This window comes from Chiroxiphia lanceolata, chromosome 2 (genome assembly GCF_009829145.1).
Source record: "Chiroxiphia lanceolata isolate bChiLan1 chromosome 2, bChiLan1.pri, whole genome shotgun sequence".
Classification (NCBI taxonomy): Eukaryota; Metazoa; Chordata; class Aves; order Passeriformes; family Pipridae; genus Chiroxiphia; species Chiroxiphia lanceolata.
The window spans coordinates 85973155-85996594 of NC_045638.1; the positions used below are offsets into that span (position 1 = coordinate 85973155).

Below are 23440 nucleotides of genomic sequence, written 5' to 3' on the forward strand. Positions count from 1 at the left end.
AGGACTGGAGACAGTTCTGCTACGTCATCAGACCACTGCATCCTCCATAATCCTTGATGGATAGGCAAACAGTGCCTAACCCTTTTAAAGAAAACTTTATGAGTGAAATTAGCTCTACAGTATTAAGTGTTAGCATCACAGCGCAGTGTGTAATCAAATGTTTGATACTAGTGAGCTCACTGGAAAAAAATGGATGCCAATTTCATCTTACTTGCTCTAGAGATTTATGACTGCAGGGTGTCTGTCACAATCATAGCTAAATTTGAACAATGATAGATCAGATTTACGACAAGATATGGATGGTTCAGGCATTATGTTTTAGCAGGAATAGTTATCAGACTGGACAGAAATTAAAAATCTTCTCTGTGTTGCAACGCTTGGCTAGAGAAATAGCAAAAATAAATCACTTTTAAAAATGAGATTTCTGGTCTGATTAACATCTTCCTGATCAGCAAGTCATAAATCACTCTGACCGTGATAATGAGTGTTCCTATTTTACACAAACATCCACTCATATCCAATGAGCGCAGGAGACAGAGCTAAGGTTACCATGGGAACTTTACCACCAGATTTTTTGGATTTTTATAATTAAAATAAGTATGATGTTTTAATAATTTAGTTTTAGCTTGTAATTAATTATGTTCACATTTTCTTTGGACAGGAACCCAGCTTATCTGATGGGTACAGCCCAATGTGATAACTTCATTCAACTTTTCCAGAAGTTGGTTTTCTAAGCAGGGAATATTTTAAACTTAATCGCTGTGCGGGAATTACTACAGTGTAGTATAGAAATAGCTGCACCAGAGTTAAACCGAGTGGTTCAGCTGCTGATAAGGTAACCTCCATGGTAGTGATGAAATTAGCACAAGCTCTGTAGGTGCACTGTAGGTTGTTCCAGCTTTGGCATAGGCTGATGTTGAGGTATGGAAGGAAGCAGAACACTTCTGGGACCTGGTTCCTCCCCTCCAACAGAGCCATTACCCCACAAGTATTTAATCCACCACAGGGAGCACCAGCAGTCCCCAGCCTTGCTTGCTAGGGTTTCCCTCCACTCGCTTTTTCTTGATTCATCTATTTTATTCTCCTGTGCTCTTTCAGGTTAAGTCCCAACTTTTCCCGGATGTTCAAAAAAAACTTGAGTTAGCTCTGAGCATAGGAATACATTCAGACTCCTCACTCTAAACTTAGGCTCTGGGTTTCCAGAAGAGGTGACCTACAAACCTCATTGATGTTAACAATTAAAAGTGTGCAGCAAATAGCCTTCCTTCAACAAGTTATCCAGATGAAGGCTTTTGTGCCTTACAGACGTTGAGTGAAGATATCAGAAAGGGAGACTAGTCCTTGGAGTCATCCATCTTTTCAGTAAAGGGACACAATTTATTGTGTTATCAATCTCTAGACCAAGATATAATATTAAAAAAAAACAGTGGCCTTTCCTCCACATTTGAACAGGTCGCTTCCTCTAGAGATGTGGCCCTTGCCACAGGCTGTATGCAAAAGAAAGTATACTAGCACTGAGTGCAGACAGATCATTATACATCTAATTGCAGTAACAGTGCCACTGCTGACCCAAAGAACGTGAGCTTCATAGCCTGCAACTGATATACATGTACAGATACTGCTGTCAGTGCTGCAGACATGGAAAATGGGCTTTCTGAACAGCCAGCTGGTTTATTCAAGGGGAAAGGAACTAAAAACCCCCAAGTCTCTGGCATTGTAATGAAATCAGACTCTACCATATATCTGCCCACACTGAGGAAGGAATTTAGTTGAAATATTCAGTATAAGTCTCCTCCCTAAAGGAATAGCACTTAATACATGTTAAAATATAATTGTATAATTGGAACTCAAGTGTTTGGGTTATGTAAAAGGTGCTGTAGGCGTATCAGCTTAGACAGAGGTAATTAGATCTTGTATATTAACATTTTTCCCTTAAAGGGATAATCAGCAATACTTTTAGTAGGGGGGATGTTTAAGCCTGGAAACTTGGGGGGTAAAAGGTGCTGGTTGGACCTCCTCACTTAGCTTTGTGTTTGCTTTGTTCCTACCTCTGTTACTGGCTGGACTGAAAGAATATTTTTGCAGTAGATTACTTGCTTAATACAATCTCACCTGGGTGCCCACACAATGACAATACTGCTACTGCTTTTGGCGAAATCAGCATAAAACTGAATCACCTGCAAGCATCAATCATGATGTTGAAAATAGAACTAGATAGTAGCATTAAATAATACAATACCTGGCATATATATATAGTAACAAGTCATACACTGAAGCCACAGAATAAGTCTGTGGCAGGGCCAGGAATAAAAGAAATCAGAGCTCTAATGTCTCCTTGAGGCAAGGGTTAACATTTTATACAGTTAAGAGTAAACAGTCACACATCACTGCTTAGTTCAGTCAGTTTGAAAGATACAATAACAACAAATATGACTTCACTCACAGTAGGTCAAATGACAATCAATGGCTCTACAGCTTTTGAGTATCCAACTGAAGCCCGTGAAAAATCAAGTGGATGCACAGGAACATAGGTTACTATTCCGTCATAGGATGAAGATAGGAAAATGTCATGGGTTTCTTGGGTTTTCAAATACATTGCAAAGTTTTCTAGAGAAAAGGAGCTGTTTATTTTGAAAACAATACACTGTATCTTAGGAAGTGGAGCTCTTGTAAATTTTATTTTTTTTTTGAGATAAAAGAAGAAGTGTATAGTTCCTCAAGCCAGGAAAACAAAACACAACCAAATCAACCACCCACATACAAGGGCTACACCAGGTATTTTTTAATGTCATTACTGTTATCCATGTTTGTTTTTCACATACAGGGAAAAGCATTCCATGAAAGATATTCTGGTAGGAAAACCCAGACTTTAAGCTTCTCATTGAGCAGTTTGTACCAAACTTTGGAATCCAACAAAACTGTCAACTGAAATCAAGAGAAAGTTAATCCACACTAGAAATATTTCCCCAGTTTCATATTTCTCCCTTCATGTCCACTGAAGACCTCCCTATCTCTATACTACTCATATGAGGCTTTCTAAAGCGTTTGAGAACAGTACAGCTACCTTGTTTCTAGGTAAGTCAAAGCCTCTCTTTGTACTTGAAGGGGAAAACCTTACTTTTTGGCTTTGTTCCTAAAGTCTCAAAAGATCAGGACTTGTGGATTGAAAGAGCCGGGTAGCCCAAACAGAGATCTCTCTTCAAGGCTCACCTACACTCATGTGAGAGACAAGAAGAAGGAAAGAACCGTCACGAAGACACATAGGACAAGTTCCCTTGTCTTCTCTTAGTTCAAACCACACCATGTATGTGACAAAGAGATGGGACAGCCCACTTCCAGAGGCATTCTCAGCACAAATATCAAGCAGCTCAATATAATTTTGCCCTAAGGTTAGTGACTAGAAGTTCTCAATAGACTTATTAAAGGATTTTTTAAAATGAAAACATTCAGACCAAAAAAATATACAGCAACAGTTACAGAGCTCCTTAAAAAAAATCAGAGCCTTTTTCACTCACCAGTTTTTCAAAGCACATTTGTTCTAAAATGTGTTTTCTGTTGTGGGATTGCACCTGAACCTGATCTTTGTAGACAGCAGTAGAGCATAATGGTGCATTTCAGCACAGGGAACAGCAGCAAGTCAATGTGTCTCTAAGTAGTCTGGACCCATCTTAGGGGTCAAGCAGCCAGCTGCTAAATGGTTGTTTGTATCAACTCTGTAGACAAGGCCAATGGGTTATCTACAGTCAAAGAAGAGATGAAAACAGCTGTAGTTGATAGCAAACGCTGCTAGTAGGTCACCAGGACCTAGAGTGGCTCTTTCCAACCAAAAAAGCTGTCAAGCTCAGGTGTCTCTGTTCATATTTATAGCTTTTAATATTTAGTGATAACACATGAAAAAAAAATAAAAATAAAGAGCTTCGCTATTCTTTTGAGATGTCATCTGTTAAACCATAAACATGATAGGTGCCTAGAAGGTCTTTCACTTCTGGGAATGGCATTGTAACATAATATATACATAATCATGTGTGTGTCAGACATAGAATAATTTTACTTGCACACCATAGGTTCAAGTAACTTACTATAAAGAGGAGAAATTAATTTCATTTTCAAAACTTCACACACAGAAAATGCAATTTGTAGACTAACAAGTTCAAAAACAACTCTTTTCAGCATCTTCTCTTTTGTCCTGCTACAGCTTCATTATTTTCTTTTTCTTTGCAGTACACAGTAATCTTTTTGAATGAAAAAAAACCATTCCTTATTAGTCACACCAGGAAAATGAATTTTACTTTGCAGCTGGTGAATGAAGATTATCAGAACTTTTATTCACATGCAGAAGATAACAATATAATAGGTAAGGAAGACCAACGAAATGCTGTGTTTACTCTAATTTATCTCTTTTGCAACTTGTACTTTAAAAAGCCACCCAATGCATGACTACTTTAGTCACCTCCGGTAAATTTTGTGCCAAAACTTGATGGCCCTAAATTCAACTAAAATCCAACAGATACCAGGGGACCACTTGTAGTGTTGTGCTAAATACTCATTTAATGCTTTGTGGAGCTCTTTAATCATAGGAAAAGCAAAAGAAGCCAATATTATGGGGCCTTGCACCCCTTAAAAAGGTAGCAATATGTTCAGACCAAATAACCAAATTTCTTTAGGTACCAACTCTGACTGAGGTCTGAGAAAAGCACCTCAATAAAAAGCCCTAACCCTGGTTTCTGAAGCTAAACTCCACCAAGGGATAGAATCATATTAAGTACTGCACTTTGGTCTTTAAATCAATCATTTAAAAGGTTTAGTCAAATCTGAAATTACTAACATGGAGGTATGTCACTATGATATGATATCAGTCTTAATTTGAGTCTCTGCATCAGCTTCTTACCATCTAACTAGGGAAATAAACTGTGCAGGAAGTTCAAAGCAGAATCTGCTTTCTTTCCTTTTCTTGCCTTATTTTAAATTTAGTTCAATTAATTCAAGGAGTTATAACCTTCTTAAGAAAGAAATGCTTTAAATACATTAGTAGGATTTAACTTATTAGAGTTTTGGCAACAAGTCATATTATTATTTACTGCAGCATTCAAACACCTCTTTGACTTCTCACTCTTGCATAAGAAATTTCAGGGATGTGACAATGTGCACTTTCTATATAAGGCAAATAGACCTCTGCATCACAAACATTTTTGACACTTTCAAATGTAGTTTACAGCCTTAAACAGACATTCCACTTCTTCCACCCACTCACCATTGCATCCAAGGCCTACAGTCAACAAATTTTCAGAATTGAGAGTGGGAGTATTGCTAATCTGACAGGTAAGTGCAGAGTCTAGTGACCTGTTTGTGTGCATGTCCACAGACGTAAGAGGGTATGGACACATTTCCCTGTTCCTGTCTACCATTTGCTCTACAAACGCCCTCTTAACTTCCCTAACCTTCTAACCACATCCACTGACCTGGGGTCTAACAGAGAATTTTAAGTAAGAGCCAGGAACAGCAGAGAAGGCATATATGTATATCAGAGAAGCAAAGTAAAGCAAAGGAGATAAGGCATAGGCTGAATGAAGGAAGCACTGAAGAGAAGTGCTGCATGGGCAGATCTTTAGAAGGTACTTAATTCCTATCAAAAGCCAAGGGGGTTGGTATTTTATTATCTCAAGGATCTTGACCTTAGAGTTTCACAAACACTACCCGAACATTTTTAGAAACTTACTTAGAAACTGAGGCATAAAAGGTAAAGCCCTACCCCTGTGACAGTAGCCACTACTATCGTGGCTCCTGACAACACTTTCAATTTTAATCAAAAGAGGCCAAATCAACTTTCTACACGTGTTCTATTGGATCAGTTGAAGAACAGAGACTAACATTCAGAACTTTTAACCTCCTTTCCCTAGTTTTAAACACTGAATTGTGCTTTCCATATTTCCTTCTAGTCTAGTTGAAGAGGAATTTCACCTGACATTACTTAAAACCCAAACCATTTCTTCTGCAAAGAGAGGTGTACAGCTGCATGCTAAATTACCTCTCATTTCTTCTGCTTTTGGTGAAATTTCGATGAGGTCTTTTATAGAGGTCATTATTCCAATCAACATTTCTATGATTCTGTGATTACTTTGTATGCATTCTTATAATGTGAGCTGACCCATTCCTATCGGGGCTTCTTTCTTTTATGAATAACTGAAGACAGTGGAAGAAAAATCATCAGACGACTAAGTCTCATCTAATAACTGAAACTTTATTAACTCATGGAGCCCTATGCTGTCCCTCCTGGTGAATAAAAATAGTCAAGAAACAGCTGGTGTTTGCACGCAGAATGTGGATTACTTTGAGAGCATCTCCGTTTCTCTGGTTCAGCACACTGAATGTTTTTATTCCAATTACACGGGAAAGTAGTAGTTGCTAATGCTCTGTAAAAAAGCATTGCAATCCAGCATCAGTAAGAGTTTTATACATCAGTTCCATTCAGATTAGGCAATTGTAGACAGCAAATTAAACCTCTGTTTTAGGAAGCTGGCTTCAGCATATGATGCAATAGCCTGAGGTTCAATTCCCAGCTCTGTGAGGAAGATGACACTCCTCTGTCCCTACAGCTGCACCTGACCTGAGGAAGCAAGCATGAAAGCCCTGCAACAATAACACTTTCAATACAAAAACTACTTATTCATAACCAGATCTTGCTATCCCCTGAATTCACAGTCTCTATTCCTTCTCTCTGCTCGCTTCCAACACCTTTACAGGGCTGTGATCTTCAAGACACAGAAAAGACATGCCCTTAATGTTGGAAAATTAAAGATCTGTATGTCTGGAACTCACGTGGGGGTTGATGCATACAGAAAAGAGCGCAAAACACCAGGGCTTTAAGGGAGGAGGTGCAAGAGTCTCCTCTGTAATACGTACATACACACAAAATTAGACCCGCAAGTGCATTTTCTAGGTCATCTTCTTCTCCCTCCTCTGCTCTCGCCTCCTCCCCTGAGTTTTCTTAATTGTTCTGGGAGGGAATACATGTTTCCAAATGTATCACCAAACTTTATCTTATGAAAACATATTGTCCTGGTTATTTTATATCCCAAACTACTGTGTTTGGAATGTTAGTCCTCAGTTAACTTTTCCAGTGCAAAAATTTCATATGCTTTCTTATGCTATCAAGTGATTAGTTCCTACAAGCTAATTTATTATCTTATGCTAAGGACTAGGAATCCAAGGGCAAATACTAACACAGCAAGGGAATGTAATGAGTAGGAAAAGTATAAATTTATTTCAGAGGTACAATGCAAAACACTGTTACAAGAACATCGAAAAGACCTTCCCTCACAGCTCTGCAGATTGTTGTGCCTTGGATTTGATAGGACTCTACCATGCTTTGCTTAATTTATTGTAGGCTGCAGAATCTGGTATTTAATGTGTAGTTTTAGAGCCATATGGCCCTCTGAACTGGGCTGAATGTCCCTCCTAGCAATCAGCCTAACCACAATTCCTGAACACTCACAAGATTTGCGTGATGCAGTTACTAATTTGCCTCCTTACAACAGGTGTATGTTCATCTGCTTGTCAGCTTCCTTCCTCGTGTATCCTATGACTATTTTTAAATAATCTTTACAAAACAAAAACTCAACCAGAGTTCTGGAAATTGCTCCTCCCCTTCAGCAATTTTGTATAATAAATTAGGTGATAGTAGCACTACTTGGATGGGTGGAGATAAAAGCCTGTCAGCACTTTCTTTTCAAACCCACTTTTTCAGGGACTTGCAATTCATCTACAACTATTTGCTAGGGAAAAAAAACCCAAACCAACAAAAGAAACCCCAAACAAACAAATAATAAAAACAAAACAAAAAACCCAAAACAAAACAAAACACAAAAACAAACAAAAAATCCCCACCAACAAAAAAGGGATGTTAAAGCTCAGACCTAGAGGAAGAACTTTAAAAATGGATGAATAATAGTATTTCAAGGTACACCTGAAATAAATACTGTGGGAAGAGGGATGGACAGAAAAAAAGGAGGAGGAGGAAATGTTCTGATTCTCACTAATGTCATTCTATTTTCACTTATATCCTCCCCTATCTTTGCCTAATGTTGATCTTTGCTTTATGTTGATCCTTTAAACCAATGGTGCATTGTACTTACACTGTTCATTTCATTTCAGTGCTGTTTATATACAATAACTATTAATTCTCAATATTCCACTGAGACAGGTATTATCAACTTGATTTTCTAGAAAGAGATGCAAGGCACAGATTTCCTCAGAAAATTCCACAACAGGAATTCTATGTGAGAGCCAGAAATAGAAATAAGGAGTTCCCATTCCCTGTCCTAAATCAAGGTCACAGAACCCTCTCTGGCAGAGGCTATTTCTGTGATATTTTATGAAGGTGATTATCCTGTTATGGAACTATATTTTACACAGTCCGGGATTTCCCTGGGATATATAAGAATTCCAAGTCATCTCACAGCCAGCTGACAATACTTCTCATAAACAATGTAAGGGCCAGGAATAACAGAGTTTAACAACATACTGTTAACAGGTGATTGTTATAAGCCATATAAGTCTTACAAGGTGGTAGGCAAGTTTGTATTACTAATTTAAATGCCTTTATAGCTACGAAACACTTTAATGTACTAAATTTAAACTCCTCTCTTACATAAAGGACCCGTAGCTGGTAAAGGGTAAATGGATATAAGGTGGTGGGAAGTATTCAAGGGCGGAGTACCTGTCTGTGCTGGACATGGGGTCTCTTGCCTCTGAATGAGTTCAACACAAGTTTCTTGCAGTTTTGGGCTTGGATCTCCAACTCAATATACCTAGGTACATTCCAGGTGGACTGTCACATGTACGGTGGTTGCAGGTCAGGAAGAACCAAGCCTGACAGAGCTGTTATGGCCTCTGTCCTATTTGTTAGATTTTTTAAAGTCTGAGATGTGGAATCATGACTGAGACCTTATACTACATGTACTGTGCTAAATACATATGTTTCTTAGCATGATCCTTGGTTCCTGGACCAAGTGGTTGAGAGAAGCTTATATCCATATCCATGTTGCTACTAAAGTGGTATTTTTATTCAATGAAACTGAAGTGTGTTGCAGGCTCCCAAATATCACAAAAAGGCAAGGGGCGGCAGTTGGAGGCATTTGAAGATAGGTTGCAAGTAATCTTCCTTGATGCAGTCCCATCCATATTGCCTCTTGGAAAGAGTTTCTGGAATGAACAATCCTTCAAGCCATGCCTACAAATTGTCTTGAAAGAGCTTGGGATCAGCCCAAAACACAGCTAATGAAAAAAACTAACAATTTTGTAACACTGAATGTTGGGAGTTGAGTACTTGACTATACTTATTAGTCCTCTTTTACTTAGAAATATAGGTATATTCTAAAATTTCTGCAGCTAGCCCAAGGTCTGCAGTTACAGGTCTGTTTCCATAGGGGATGAGCTCACATCTTCCAAATAAATGAGGTGTCTACATTCCTTGTCCGGCAAGTATGTGTTGACACAGGCTCTGTACCACATTTGTCACAACTACAGAGCCTCCAGGTGATTCATTGTGTGGACTTCAGTGCTGACACCAGCTTACATCTTTCTGAACATTCATATTTGGCATATTCCATCTTAATTACACTGAATAGTTGTCAGCATCCCCTAAAGGAAATCTCCTTAAAGCGACGTGTCAGGATTCTCAGAATCAAGGTTTCTGAAATGTCAGTTTGAGGAAAAATGAAAACCAAAACTTTTCTGTTCCACTGAGCATCAGACATTTTCCCAGTAAACCTGCTTTCTGGTCATGTACAACTTGGTGGGGATCATCTGAGTAGCTAATGGGTACAATTCTTCATTGAAGCTCTGTGAAGGTTTTTACCTCTCAATGATACTCTCAGTACAGTCAATAGCCAAGTGACTCAAAAGAATAGCACAAACTGCCTTAATACTTCATCAGATCATTCTGTGCCATCTCTCCTGGGATTATAGATCATTAACTTCTACAGGGAGTCAGAGGAAATCCCATCAGTAATCTTTCTTCTCATTCAGGTTTCCATTACATTCAGCACAACCCCCAGCTAAGCTCTCTTAAAAAATCCTGTCCTTAATGATTATTAGTATCAAATGCTTAAAGATGAATGAAATATAATCAGAAAAGTGAAAGTAATAAATATATATATTTTAATAATGAGAATATTTCTGACAGCTACATTGGAAACATAAAAGCTCCTTTTCAAAGATCAGGAGAACTGTTCAGTGACAGTTTTCAGTTCTATTGCTATTATCACTTAAATATATTTATATAATACTTCTTTATAACCATTCTCTTCTATGACATCTTTTACTGCTAAAATGAATATCTATATATAGCCCTCTCTTAGTCAATAATTAGTTTGCAAAATCAAGAAGCTCAAGTAGCTGTGCGTCAATTAATTTCTATTTGAAAGTACCTCATTTTATGTAATTATTTTGTATAATTTAAAGGAAAAATATATTTTAAAAAGTAAGTGTCTGAGAGAACTCTGAACTTCTTCAAAACATTCAGTAACCCTTAGCTATGTGCCTCCTGTCCTACTTTTTCCATAGGTAAACTTTATTGCAGTGCTTAGGAACCACATCAGCTCTTTATTACTAGCTTAAAAAAGAAACCCATTTCCAACTATGGCTATATGTTCACAGGTACAATACAGAGGGTATTCATAGTGTCCTTTGGTTTCAGATGATTTTTAAGTAATCTAGAGTGGTGAAAATCAGACTCCACTGCTGCACTACCGGTTCAGCAGTGACAGAAGCATCACAAGAAGATAGGGTTGGAACTAGATAGTCTTTAAGATCCCTTCCAGCAGAAACAATTCTATGATTCTATGGTAGCAAGCACTGTGAGACATCCAGTCCAGTGTCCAGCTACTGATGGCACCTAGAAGATACTCTGGCAAAATGTGGAAAAAAGGCCAGTGATTCAAAATGATGTAGGGACTGAGGATCTCACCTTCAACAGAACTTTCCTTCAGTGTATAATTTAAAAAAAAAACAAAAAAAAAAACAAAAAAACAAACAAACACCTTAATTAAAAAAGCCACTTTTAGCATTATTTTCTTAATTTGAGCTGTCTCAGGGAATCTCCCACCAGCCATCCAGCTCCTTCACAGCATGCCGGGAGTTCGTGGGCAGGGTAGTGGCAGAAGATGAGACATGGTACTCTCATACAAACAGAAATATTTCTAACATCTGATTTTGATAATTTTTGAAACATTCCTTGACATTTCCCCCTCAGATGTTAGCCATTGCCAGTGGGTGACAGCTGGCAAGCGAGCTCACTCCAAATAAGACAAAAGGGTAACGTTTGTTTGCATTCCCTAACCAGTGATTGAATAAGTCCTGCATGATTGAGGGGATGGGCCTAAAATTTCAGAAAGTTCATGACATAGGTCCTTTTTACATTTTCAATTTAGCCAGACCTTAAAAGTATTGCTTCCTTTTCTTCTTGCCTCCTCAGGACCCTTGCCCAGGCCACTGCCTTCTTATCTTACCCCTAAGCTGCTGACTTTACATCGTCCCTCCCCATGCCTTTACCTCCTTTTGTTGCACCAGAACCCTCCTGGTGCTGCCTCCTACCTCTCCTTAGGCTTCTGCCATCCTGTGTCTCCTGTAATATTCTGCAGCACCCACACTGAGTTCAAGATAAACTCGGGATCGACTTACAAAGTCACTGTCAACTCCTCTCTGGCACCAGAGTACCTCACCAGTGCAATGCTGCTCACTGGTGGGGAACAAGAAGTTCTGAAGAGTAGGATGCATCTTTATAAACTTTTTAATACTGGAAGGGTTCTTGGCAAGGTCCCAAGGTCCCTTATAACCTGCTACTTTGGCCTCAGAAGATCTCAGACTGATGGCCTTTGAGTACAATATGTAGTTCTTTTCCCACACTCATTAATGACGGGTGGGAACTGCTGGAGCAAGCTTGTAGTTGTTCTTCAGCCAGGAGTGTTAAACTGTAGGAGGTTAGGGAATGCCTAACAGAAATAAAAAGATACAGTCAGATAAATTTGCTTGGGCTTACACCTCATGTCTAGCTTGCATAGATGCAATGCCAGAGAAGAAAACTCTCCCTGCCTTGAGCATTGTACTCTAATATACAAATCCTCTGTGATTCAAGTGATCATACCCAGAGTCTCTTGCCAATGGCAATGCTGCATCTCCTCTGCAGCTCCTTCTATTGCTGAGCATTTTTATTTTAACACCACAGTAGCCTAACAAGAATAATATGTGGAAGTACGTTTCTCAGTTCCACTGTCAATGTTATGCATAGCAAATATCAGCAATGTTCCAGCTGACTTACTCTGCTGATTGTCTATGAATAGGCAGCAAACTCTTTCAAAGGTTCTGGAACCCTATACAATATATTGGTCTCTGTAGATGGATCACAGAAGTCATCATAATCATGAATATACGATAGTTTTACACCTCTCCAGTTCAGGCCCCCAAAAAATCAGAAATTAAATACATCAGTGGAGTCAGAGGTTATATCCACATCTGCAAGCAGCAGGGGTGGATCCACAAAATGAAGAACTGGTAAGAAGGACTCAACCACATCATCACACATATGTTTTCTGTTATACTTTGAAATAGTGTTAATCTGTTTTTATAAACTGAATATACATAAGATTTTTGCAGAATACTTGGTGTATTTCTGGAGTGAATCTTTCTGCTTAGTTTCATCAAAAAGGCATCCTGTTTTCACACTCCAAGCCTACTCTGTAATGCAAAATAAATTGGGACACATGGGTAGGGCTGAGGGATTAATGTAAAAAAATTCGAATGAATATTCCAACTAGTTGCATCCATTGTGCTTGCATTCATGTGGATACATAAGAAACTAAAGCATGGAAGGCCTTGAGAAGGGACTGCAGTGTATCATGCCTAGTTGAAGTACTTTTCAGTCATCTCAAATTGCTGCTTCTTACAATAACCAGCTCTAGACTATGACAATATAGAGACTATTCTCGGTTAAGAACTATGTAACACACCAGAGTTTGTTCAAGAGACTAATAATATCAGTACAGAAAACTAGTAGTTTTCTAGTAGTTTGATAATGATAAAAATAATGACTATGAATGTCAAGCATAGAAGTTTTGGCAGTTGAAGAAACAAGTGGGCATACTTGCATGCTCACCTTGGATAGAGGAATATGTCACTATTTGGCTGCTTCAACTAAAACTGAGAAACAGTAGGAAAAAAAGCTACCAAAACCAGCTATTGTGCTGGAGGACCTGTTGAGATAGAAGTGCTAGGAGGAAAAAAAAGGGGACAGGGTAGAGAGGTAAGTATATCTTACCCCTTTTAAAAAAAATTAAATTATGCTAGGACAGATATAAAAATAAACCTAAATCAAAAGGAAAGTAGGATTTATCAAAATAGCTGGTCAAGGTCAACAAACAGAGAAGTCATTCATCTTTCAGTAGAATCTCCTGAATATCTATTTTCAGTATATAGAAGTAAAAGAGGTAAGACAGAATAACACTTCCATACGAGAGTCAGAATTGTGGCTGAAATATAATTTAGGAAATATGTCAGTCAATCTGAAATCCCTTCCTGGCTCTCTTAATAAGAGCAAAATGAACAGGATATTAAGAGCCTGGAGATAAATCTTCTGTAATACTGAACAAAAAATTCAGCAAAGTGAGTAAGCACATACTGACATTTTAGCATGCATTTAAGTTTCAGCATCTTCAGTGAGAATCTGATATATGTCTGGGCATTCCTCTTAAAAGAGATCTGTGAATGTAGATCTATCTCACACAAAAGTCATCCTTCAATGTATGGACATGAATCTGTCCGGTAGCTGTGAAGTATCCCTAGGACTCAGGGAATATACATGCATGTGACAGTCCTGCAAGATTATGAACAAGATAGTTCTGCAATACATCTCCTGACACCTGATGGACATATTTTAAAACCTGCTTATCCTCTCTCTTCTTCGGCTCTGTACTGCTGTGATGGGAACCCTGGTACTTCCCTACTAGAAATGGGAAAAGTGTTCAAGTGTGTTAAAGTGCAATTGTGGCATTTCAGGTAGACACGACCCTGTCTTTCAAATTAAACTACTCTGAATTATTTGCAATTTCAAGGTCAAGGATCACAAAACTGGACATCATTGAAAGGAAAAGTCCAGGACAAGGTCAACTATCTAACTCCAGGAAATCAAGCTGACAAGGAAAGCTTCTCACAGGCACAGTGAGGGCTCCTCCACTGCCTTCTTTGCAACATATGGTGTAGTAAGACATGAACACTAACTCCCTGGAACCACCTGTTAGGAGTGAAAAGACTGTAAAATTATTGCATGAAGAACAGATTAAAATGGGTGTGATGGTTCTGATGTGGTGCATTTCTCTCACTCCTGTGCTCATAGGAATAGAAGTCTGTATTTAACACAAAATTAAAATTAAAAACTGTAAATCAAGAGTGTAAGCAATACTGCATTCCTATATCTTGCACTGTCATTTTGGAAGGAGCCAGTTAATAACCTGACCTGGTTATTTTAGTACCTGGAGATATTTGCCTGTACTTTGAATTCCTCTGTTGTCTACTCCACTGTCTGTACTTTAAAACTCTCCTATTCTGAGGACCTATTTTCTCCTCTGTCACCCATAATATAAACTGTCATTTCAGGATATTACTCCCTTTCCTGAGTTCAAGAACCACATGTTAGTAGAAGTCGTAATATTATGATCATGCTTAGATCCACAACTTCATGACACGTAATTAAAAGATTTCCTAAAAAGAAACACTTTTTACTTCTTATTGACACTTTTTTCCTTGTTAACAATGGATCTGCACCCATAAATCTAGAAATATAACCCTATGTTGTCCAAAGCAAAAGTCATGTATTTAGATATGGGCTGCAGAAGAAACAGAAATGAGGAAAAGGTATTTGAAGTGAGGTGTTATTCCGTACACATACCGGTGTAGCTCACGCGTGCTTGATAATGGTATCAAAGGGTACTAATCTTACACGTTGAACCAGCCCAAGATAAATCAGTTCACTCATGCTTCTTCTCATCTCTCTGAAAATGATCACTATCCCACACATCCACTTTTCATTTGAGAAGTAGTTCATACACCACCACAAGAAGATAAAACATCGACTGTGACTAACGTAATGAGCCTGAAGCACTAAAGAAAGAGGAGGGGAAAAAGTTTTGAAATTTATGATTTTTATTCTCTTACTTCCTCCTAACAGGATCTGAAAATCATGAAAGAACTTAAGTTCATCAAAGAATATCCTTTGAAAATCACGCTCACAGGCAGGAATACAAATTGGATACTAGTCCCTAGGTCACTGGCCTACCTTTGTAGAAGGGTGGCTTGCATTTAATTTCCCCTCTGACTAACAATTCATCTTTATTAATTAGAATTTAACATTTGAAAACAAGAGGATTTAAGTTTTTAAAGTTAAAGTAAAAAAAAAATTAAGTTGTTCTTATAAAAAAATTCAAATTAAAAAAGCTTCTAAACTGTTAAACTCTTTATGCTATTTATATCACTAGTAGCATCGTGACACAGCAATTAAATTATAACCTTTTCACTAATAGAACACATATTTGCCTGTTTAAAACAGAAGTGAAGAAACAAGAAACTTTAGTTCAGGAAAGTCTGAAGTAACCAGAGATGGAGGCAGGTCATAGTTAGAGGAAAAGCAGAATGTAGACAAATAGCTTGTATATGTTTGACTATAACCTAGTTTGAGTTAAAGTGGATTATATGAAGCAATATATGATCTGTCATTAACTTATAGTTGAACCACATTTAGGGAGCATTAAGTCATCTATAACCTATTTCACAAAGTTTCTTCATTTTATTTAGGTTACTCTGTCACATTGAAAATCAGAAAATCATGTTGTCTTCCCTAGTTTGTGGACTGTATAACTAGAATTTGATTTTTGCAGCTTAGAGGTTTTTGAGGATTAGCAAAGTTACACAGATTATTTAAAATAATTACTATCACTCTTTTTTTTAATATATATATATAACTGCTCATTTCCTACTCTATTTAGAAATATAGGAACAGTTTTAATATCATCCAGTATCTAAGGATAGCAAAGAAAAGGACTGGGACAAAATCTGCAAGCCCCTTGTAAAATCATTAGAATTGATCCAGTGATCCAAGAACCAAACTTGTTTACCCAAAACCAATAAGTTTTAAAAACATGTCATACTTTTTAATTATTTCAGTAAAATGACAAACAACATCGGTTATACTCAAATATCAAGTCATTATGCATATGGGGAAAAATATAGTCCAATCCAGCACTTCTGTTAAAAAAAAAGTGGGATGGGATTGCATTACACAGCCAGAAAAGAAACTTCTCTGGCTAACTGCGCCACCTTATGATTTAAATTTAAATGAAAAATTAAATGATTGTCCAGTCCCAAGAAGAAAACACACACTTAAAGATATTTCTGTAGACTTAAAAATGGGTTCAGGAGCTTACTTTGTTTCTTTCTTACAGAGAAGTGCAGGGTTGTATACTTCACTATTGCCCTTCTGGTTAAAAACCATGTCAACAATATAAATGGAAAAAATATATTCAATCTCACTGGATTCTGCTTTTGTAATAACAGTATACACATCCAAATCAATAAAGCCAAGCAAATGGCAGAGTAGTGGTTTAGCAATCTTAGCACTGTTGGCTAAGTATACAATCAACTCTAAAACAAATGCTTCATAATCCGTTAGATTCTCCCATGTAAATCTATACTCATATAACCCTGGGAAACAAGAAAGATTTACTTGTGATCTCTTTTTTCCTAACATTTAAAACATACCAGCTGTAAGCCCTAATATATAGCCAACAGATCATAATTTGCACTGAAATCTCTAGTCAGACATGAAATTAAACAGCACAGATATTCAAAGGAGTTACAGCATGCATTTAAATATATTAACCACATCCTACCTTGCATCCAAACATCAACGATAAAGTGTTGTTGGTGCATGCAACTTTGCAGTGGCAAATCATTGGTGTAAAGCAGTCAGTATTTTTAACAATAGGGCACATTCCTTTAGTGCTGCAGTAGTGGCAGCCTACTGAAGGCTGAAAACAAGTAGCTAACACAGCACATGGAGTGGTAACATACGCTGCTCAACAGCTAGCTTTTCTCTTGCTGGTCAGAAGCAGCCTGCTTGAATCTCTACCTGGGTCCCATTCAGCCATCCCCTTCTTTGTTGATGAATCAACGATGCAGCATTGATCACGATTTTCAGGATTTCCCTTCCACTGGGAAATTAGTTTTCACATCGGGTAAAAAAAAAAAAAAAGAAAAAAAAAGGAAAAAAAAAGAGAAATGGAAATGAGGGGGACTAGCAGGTGTGGCAGTATTAGCATGTAAAAGGATGTAAACGCCTACTCATAACAATCACATAAGATTGTCATGCTAGCTGAAGTGGGCTGAAATTATTCCATCGGAAGAAAAATACTGCAGCTCCTGATTTGGTAAAAAGCCAGTGAGTTGCTGCAATACATAGTCATGGTGTGGAGAGAAGAGAAAAAAAATTACTTATCTAAGAAGCCAGAATCCTCAGCCTTTATCAATATGCATTCCAGTAAGGATTCCCTTCCCAGCGCCTCCCCGTGAAAAAGAATCAAATCAGTTGTAACTCCGAAGAAGCGATGACCTTTGCTTCCCCCAAAAAATGAATCTCAGCATGAAACAAACTGTACTCAAAGCTGAAAATCCCAGATGCTGGGAGTGTGCAATAAGAGAAATACAAGCAACATTTATCCAATCCTGGCTTGCCACATGAGAGCTTTCTCCAGGCACAAATTTACAAATAGACAGGTTGAAGGATTGCAGGAGACACTGAATAAAGATATGAAGTTACACGGAAAATGCACCAGCATGAAGCTAAAAATTCAACCCTCTTTAAACTCTGAGGTATTATAATTAATCACTCTAGCTAGTAGCACTATCCTGCAACCTGCAAATGCCTTGCTGTATTCCAGAAATGCAATAATTAAAGAAGTTTGGAAGCATAACGCTGGTTTGGATTCAGTTACAGCTGTCGCTGCTCCTTCAGTTAAAGCAACACCAGCTGAAAATGCATAATAAAGCACTTGGATGAGCAAATCGCTAGCTGTGCTTTTTAAGAGGATTATTTATATCAAAAGTTGGATTAATATATCCCCCAGTTTTAGGTTTGGTCATGGCAGGCACACAAATACAAAATGAAAAGGCTATGATATAGAAAGTAAAGTGATGTCCTCAATGATTCCACAGCTGATAGCAAGGTAAGCTGAGTAGTTGTTTCACGATGCCCTGACCCTGCTTTTCTGTGACTCACTAAGCTCTGCCCATCAAATTAGAAACTCTTTCTAAAGAAATGAGAGCAGCTTGTCTCCCTGGCAATTGCAAGTGAGTTCTTAAGTCACAACTGAAACAATTTTCTGTAATAAATCCAAAGTAGAAATATGTTATACAACAAAACAGAGAAAATGGGAAATGGAGGTCTCTGTGTGCAGCCAGATCAAGCAGTAGAGAGGGTGAATAGTACAGAATTTTTAAAAAGAGCTGCCTGAAACTGCAGACCCTAACTTAGGCAACCTCTTCTATTAAGATTTTATACTTATGTAAATATTGATATGTGCATGTGTGTTGCATGTATGCATATATCTAAACTTGAAGTAGAATTTTTTCAGTATAACTTACCTTTGTTTTGCAAAGCTCAAAAACATAAAAGAACCAGTTTCTTGAACAGCTTTGATCCTACTATTGCACCATACACTTTATTTTTAACCAAATTTTGTGTGTGGCTAAATTTCAACTTGGTATAATGTTTTCTGATTATTGTTTCTCACTCTCTATTTTTAAACTTACAGCTCGCAAGAGCCCAAGTTCAGTAAAATTACAGTAGTTTCTAGATGGAAGTGGTAGATAGAACTGCTTTGCAGTTAGAATTACAACCCAGTTCCATTTCTGAATATTTATTTTTTGCAAACAATAAGCTCTATTCACTCTATTCCTCTATTCACTCAATTCACACTTATTTTTCTATCAGCCTGGACATGAGCATTATATGCCATGGGAGTTCACTACGTGGATGCCCCTCAGTAGCTATTCAATAATCTAAGTTTGTCTGACCTGTGAGTCCAAAGTGACATCGCAGCAGCACTTCTTTTGGACTTGCTGTGCTGGTTATCACCTGAAACAGTGACTGAGCCTGTTTAGAAACGCACTGTGGTGACAAACACCAGCTGTAACATTGCTGAATCTTTGATCTGTTTATTCCTAGCTTGCCTATCTTGTTATTAAGCTATATATTATACAGATTTTCTTTCAAGTACTGTCTCTCGCATAACCAGCACTGGTGTAAATATAGAAAAGTGTAGTTTCCATGACAATACATTCCATAGTTACAGCCAGCAGCCACTATCATTAAAACATGAATCACAGTGCTACCTTAAGGTGTGCACACACTACATCACTGGCCTTAGAAGCATTAATTTTGGGATGAGGGTGACATAGCAATATTTTTAGGAGACGCTACTATAAAATGCCAGAAAACTGTGCTTTTAACTATTTTGGCTATTCTAATATCCACCTATCTTAGAGATTTCAGTGATCAGTAATTCCCAATCTGTACTAATCATTAGCATTTCTAATAGAAGAATGCATTGCATCTGTACTTCTCAATGTTTTAAACACAATGTCCTGATTGAAAACTGGATTCATAATCACACAAATGTGATTTCTAATAAATATGTATAGGGCCTAATTAAAATCACCTACACTATTTTCAAATTCAGATTTCAAAGAAGGGAAAGCCAATAAGCCAGTTAGCCTCTTGGATCTGACTGCATTCAGCTGGCTTGTGCTCTCAAAAGGGAGTATGTTAAAATTACCATTTTTTCCTTAGTCCCTGCCACTATTGCAGATTTTCAACCAGAACAGGTTTCACCTGTGATTTCATTTCAGAGTTAAGATGCAGCAAACACCAAGCACCAGGTACGAAACTCATCCCTTCACACCTAAACTAATAGTTGCTTTCAGATGAAAAACAGTTACCTGACCCACAGTCATTTGGGAAAATCTCAGAAAAAAAAGATTTATTTCAATGACAGATTTGAATAATAACTCATTTCGCAATTGGCCAAGACATTTATTTCCATTAAGTGACAGTCACATATAGAAAAATGCCATAAGAAAGCATTTGCTCAGAGATCCTTCTCTACCTTTTTTTTTTTTTTACAACAGCACTCATCACAGGCGCAGAAATAAATTGCCGCTTGCCAGGAAAAGCATTTAAATCACAGTCAAACTGCAAGAGCAATGGTTTGGAAAATCTATGTCCACATTTTTGCACTAATGGGATACGCAGAAGAAAATACATCGTGGGTGTTACTGTATGAGAAGAGAGTCCACAGATCTGCTCAGGTTTTTGAGTCCACCAGCTTTCTTTGGACTTGAATGCATTGATCCAACTACTTGATCACAGCCACTGGCTATTCAGCTGCTAAGATTTCTCCTGCTCTACTGGCCTCCCTGGAAGCTGCCAACTTTTCAGCTCCAGGTTTTCCAACAATGTCCGCCTTTCACAGCGCATTATTTTGTGGAAATGGATGAATTAACTTGGAACAACTGAGTTACACTTCAGGAAGTATTACGATCATGTTTGCAGGGTACTTCCTCACCTAATGTGTATATACACCCTACAGCATTGGAGCTAGTTCAAATAGCAACACTTATTCTTGCACCTACCAATATTATGTGAGAATCAAGAATATCAATATGAGTAAAAATAAAAATAAAAGACCTAGAGAGTAACAAAGATTTTTTTTAGGTATCTACCCTATTAAAATCTATTAGGATTTTAAGTTTTTTAATTCTCTGCTGTTTCTATTGAGAAAACTGCTTAAGTTTTGGTACTATAGTATAGATTTATGCATTTCTCCTTCCCTGTTTTAACTACTGAACTTTTTGTTCCATTAAAAATTCCTCTAACCCTTACAACATCCATTAGATACCAGAAGATCATGATTATCTATAGACCCTCAGCCAACCTATATGATTGTTAACTTTCTTCTAATCTTATGTTAGAATTCAAAATCACTTTCTTTGCAGCTGTTCTCAGAAGTCCCCGAATGCTAATCAAGCCTCCTAAAAACTAAACCTGTCTCTGACAGTGATTAAAGAGAAGTTGTCTTCTCAAAGACTCGTTTTAGATGAAAGAAAAAGGGAAAAGGCTTGTCGCACCACAGGTAGCACATACAAAAGAATAAGAAAATTTAAATAAAAAGCAAACTTGAAAGATCCCCCTTCAAAATAGAAATGATTGTACACAACTGTCTCACATGTTCCTTAAGAACAAAACAGTCTCACACCTCTAAACCAAAGTATTTACAGCTGTTCTGTCATTTGGAGGGACCATGTTTAGGGCATTTCAAGGACCTCAGCTATGTCTACACTTTCTACAAGCTGGTCATTTTCGGGAGTAGAATGGAGATGTCAAGCCTTTATTTTGCTGATATTTGCCTATTGGTGAGTATCAGAAGCCTGGGCTTACTTTGCCTGAAAATCCATTTCCCTTCGGAACAAGGGAACCATCTCTCTGGGCAACCTGTGCCCGTGTTTCTCCACCCTCATTGGGAAAAAAAAAAAAAAATCTTTCTTATATCTAGTCAAAATATAGTCTCTTTTAGTTTCAAACCATTACCCCTTGCCCTGTCACGACAGGCCCTGGTAAAAAGTCTGTCCCCACCTTTCTTATAGGCCCCTTTAAGTACTGAAAGGCTGCAATAGTCTCCCTGGAGCTTTCTCTTCTCCAGGCTGAACAATCCCAACTCTCTCAGCCTTTCCTCATAGGAGAGACATTTCAGCCCTCTGATCATTTTTGGGGCTCTCCTCTGGACTCGCTCCAACAGGTCCATGCCCTTCCTGCACTCAGAATCCCAGAGGTGGATGCTCCAGGTATTCCTGGTGGTATTTCACCAGAGTGGAGTAGATGGGGAGAATCATATTGTCAACCTGCTGGTCCTACTTGTATTGATGCAGCCCAGGATACAGTCATATCTTCTGGCCTGTGAGCACACATCACTGACGTCCACCCAAGGGGTTATATGAGATTAAATTTTCACTCCTACTTTCAGAAATAGGAATAAGGCAACTTTTTTTTGTGTCCAAAGGCTCAAGAAGTAGATAAGGTCTGGGCCAGTCCTGCCATAAGAAGGAGAAGAATAGTGCCACTGGGGTGGAGCTGGAACAGAGAGCCCCAGGGACATCTGGGTAGAGGCAGATTTGTCACTTCTGTGAGATGCCATTGTGACTGCTGGGACCCATCTATTCCACTGTCACGAGCAGCAGCTGCCACATCTCACATGGTGGCTTATGGCAGCTGACTTGGTTTTCGCAAATCACTGTATATAGACAGGAATGAGTTGCCAGGTGGCTCCTGCCAAGGGCAGATCCAGAGTTGGATTGCTTCACCTGGAGCTGACAAAGACATGGGAAACTCATGCAGATAGAAAGTTCTCCTCAAGCACCTTGTAATCACAGCATAGAAGCAGATAGATAGGCAGAGGACAGATCGGATGCTCTGAAAAAACTGTATGCATCAAGAATTCGGATGTGGTAGGCAGCTTGGAGAACATCATATGACTCAATCTCTCCACCTGAAGATGGAGATAATGCCTTTCAATTAAATGCCCATATCTCTAAGTATGCAATCCTATAAGCAGTGATTTTTAAGTTAATGGTAATACTCTTACAAAAAGTACTCATGTTCACAAGTGTTTACACATTCTAAAGTGCTACATTACCAGCACAGTTCACATTTGTAACTAGTAAAAAACTGTCTGAATTATTTATGAAAATGATTTTGATCTGTTAAATCATTTACAAAGTCACCAACTGCATATAGTTTTTTTTAAGTAACTTCTCTAGCCAGGAAAAAGTTAAAAGAGAAATATGAAAGAGAGGATAAAAAATACTTGAATTAAATATCAGTTGGAAGAAAAAAAGCAACTATATTGCTGTCAGTCCTCAATAGATACAAAACAGTTCTACTTATCTGAAGATTCCTATTTATACCTTGTATCAGAATTTTGAAGGTTTTCTATGACAAATTAAGCTGAAATAAAGGCCTGGTCCTGCTGACTCAGAGTGGAAATATGCACACAGCATGTTCAGAAAATATATGCCCCACTTGAATGTCATTATGTAGATGTACTGATTTTTTCAAGTGATTATAGTGTAATACACATTCACCTAAATGAGCTTGAAGTGATCAATTTAGCCACCGCATGCTACAGCTCAACAAGGCCTAAGAGCTTCAGTATTTGCTGGGGCAAAAGAGGGGTTAGTCTACATGGAATTCTGTGTTAACACACTGTTGCTAGCATGAAACTATCTAGCTCAGTTATGTCAATGTGCTGAAGTTATTGCACCATGCACATATTTGTGATATGCA

At 38.0% G+C, this 23440-nt stretch overlaps 1 protein-coding gene across 16 annotated transcripts in view; it reads right to left on the bottom strand.

The window, feature by feature from the left end:
* DLG2 (discs large MAGUK scaffold protein 2) overlaps nucleotides 1–23440 on the bottom strand; it is an 847901-nt gene that overhangs the window by 616308 nt on the left and 208153 nt on the right. Inside the window, exons 1-2 of one of the 16 annotated variants that reach the window (XM_032678093.1) lie at nucleotides 17536–17675; nucleotides 16935–17255 (exon numbers count right to left, since the gene is read on the bottom strand). The exons of 12 other annotated variants lie outside the window; for them this stretch is intronic. In XM_032678093.1, coding sequence (XP_032533984.1) covers nucleotides 16935–17036 — 102 coding nt within the window. In that variant the 5' untranslated portion in view covers nucleotides 17037–17255; nucleotides 17536–17675. Of the gene's footprint in view, nucleotides 1–16934; nucleotides 17678–23440 lie in introns of those variants that run through there. 3 more of the 16 variants (XM_032678092.1, XM_032678101.1, XM_032678106.1) reach the window with 3 other exon arrangements.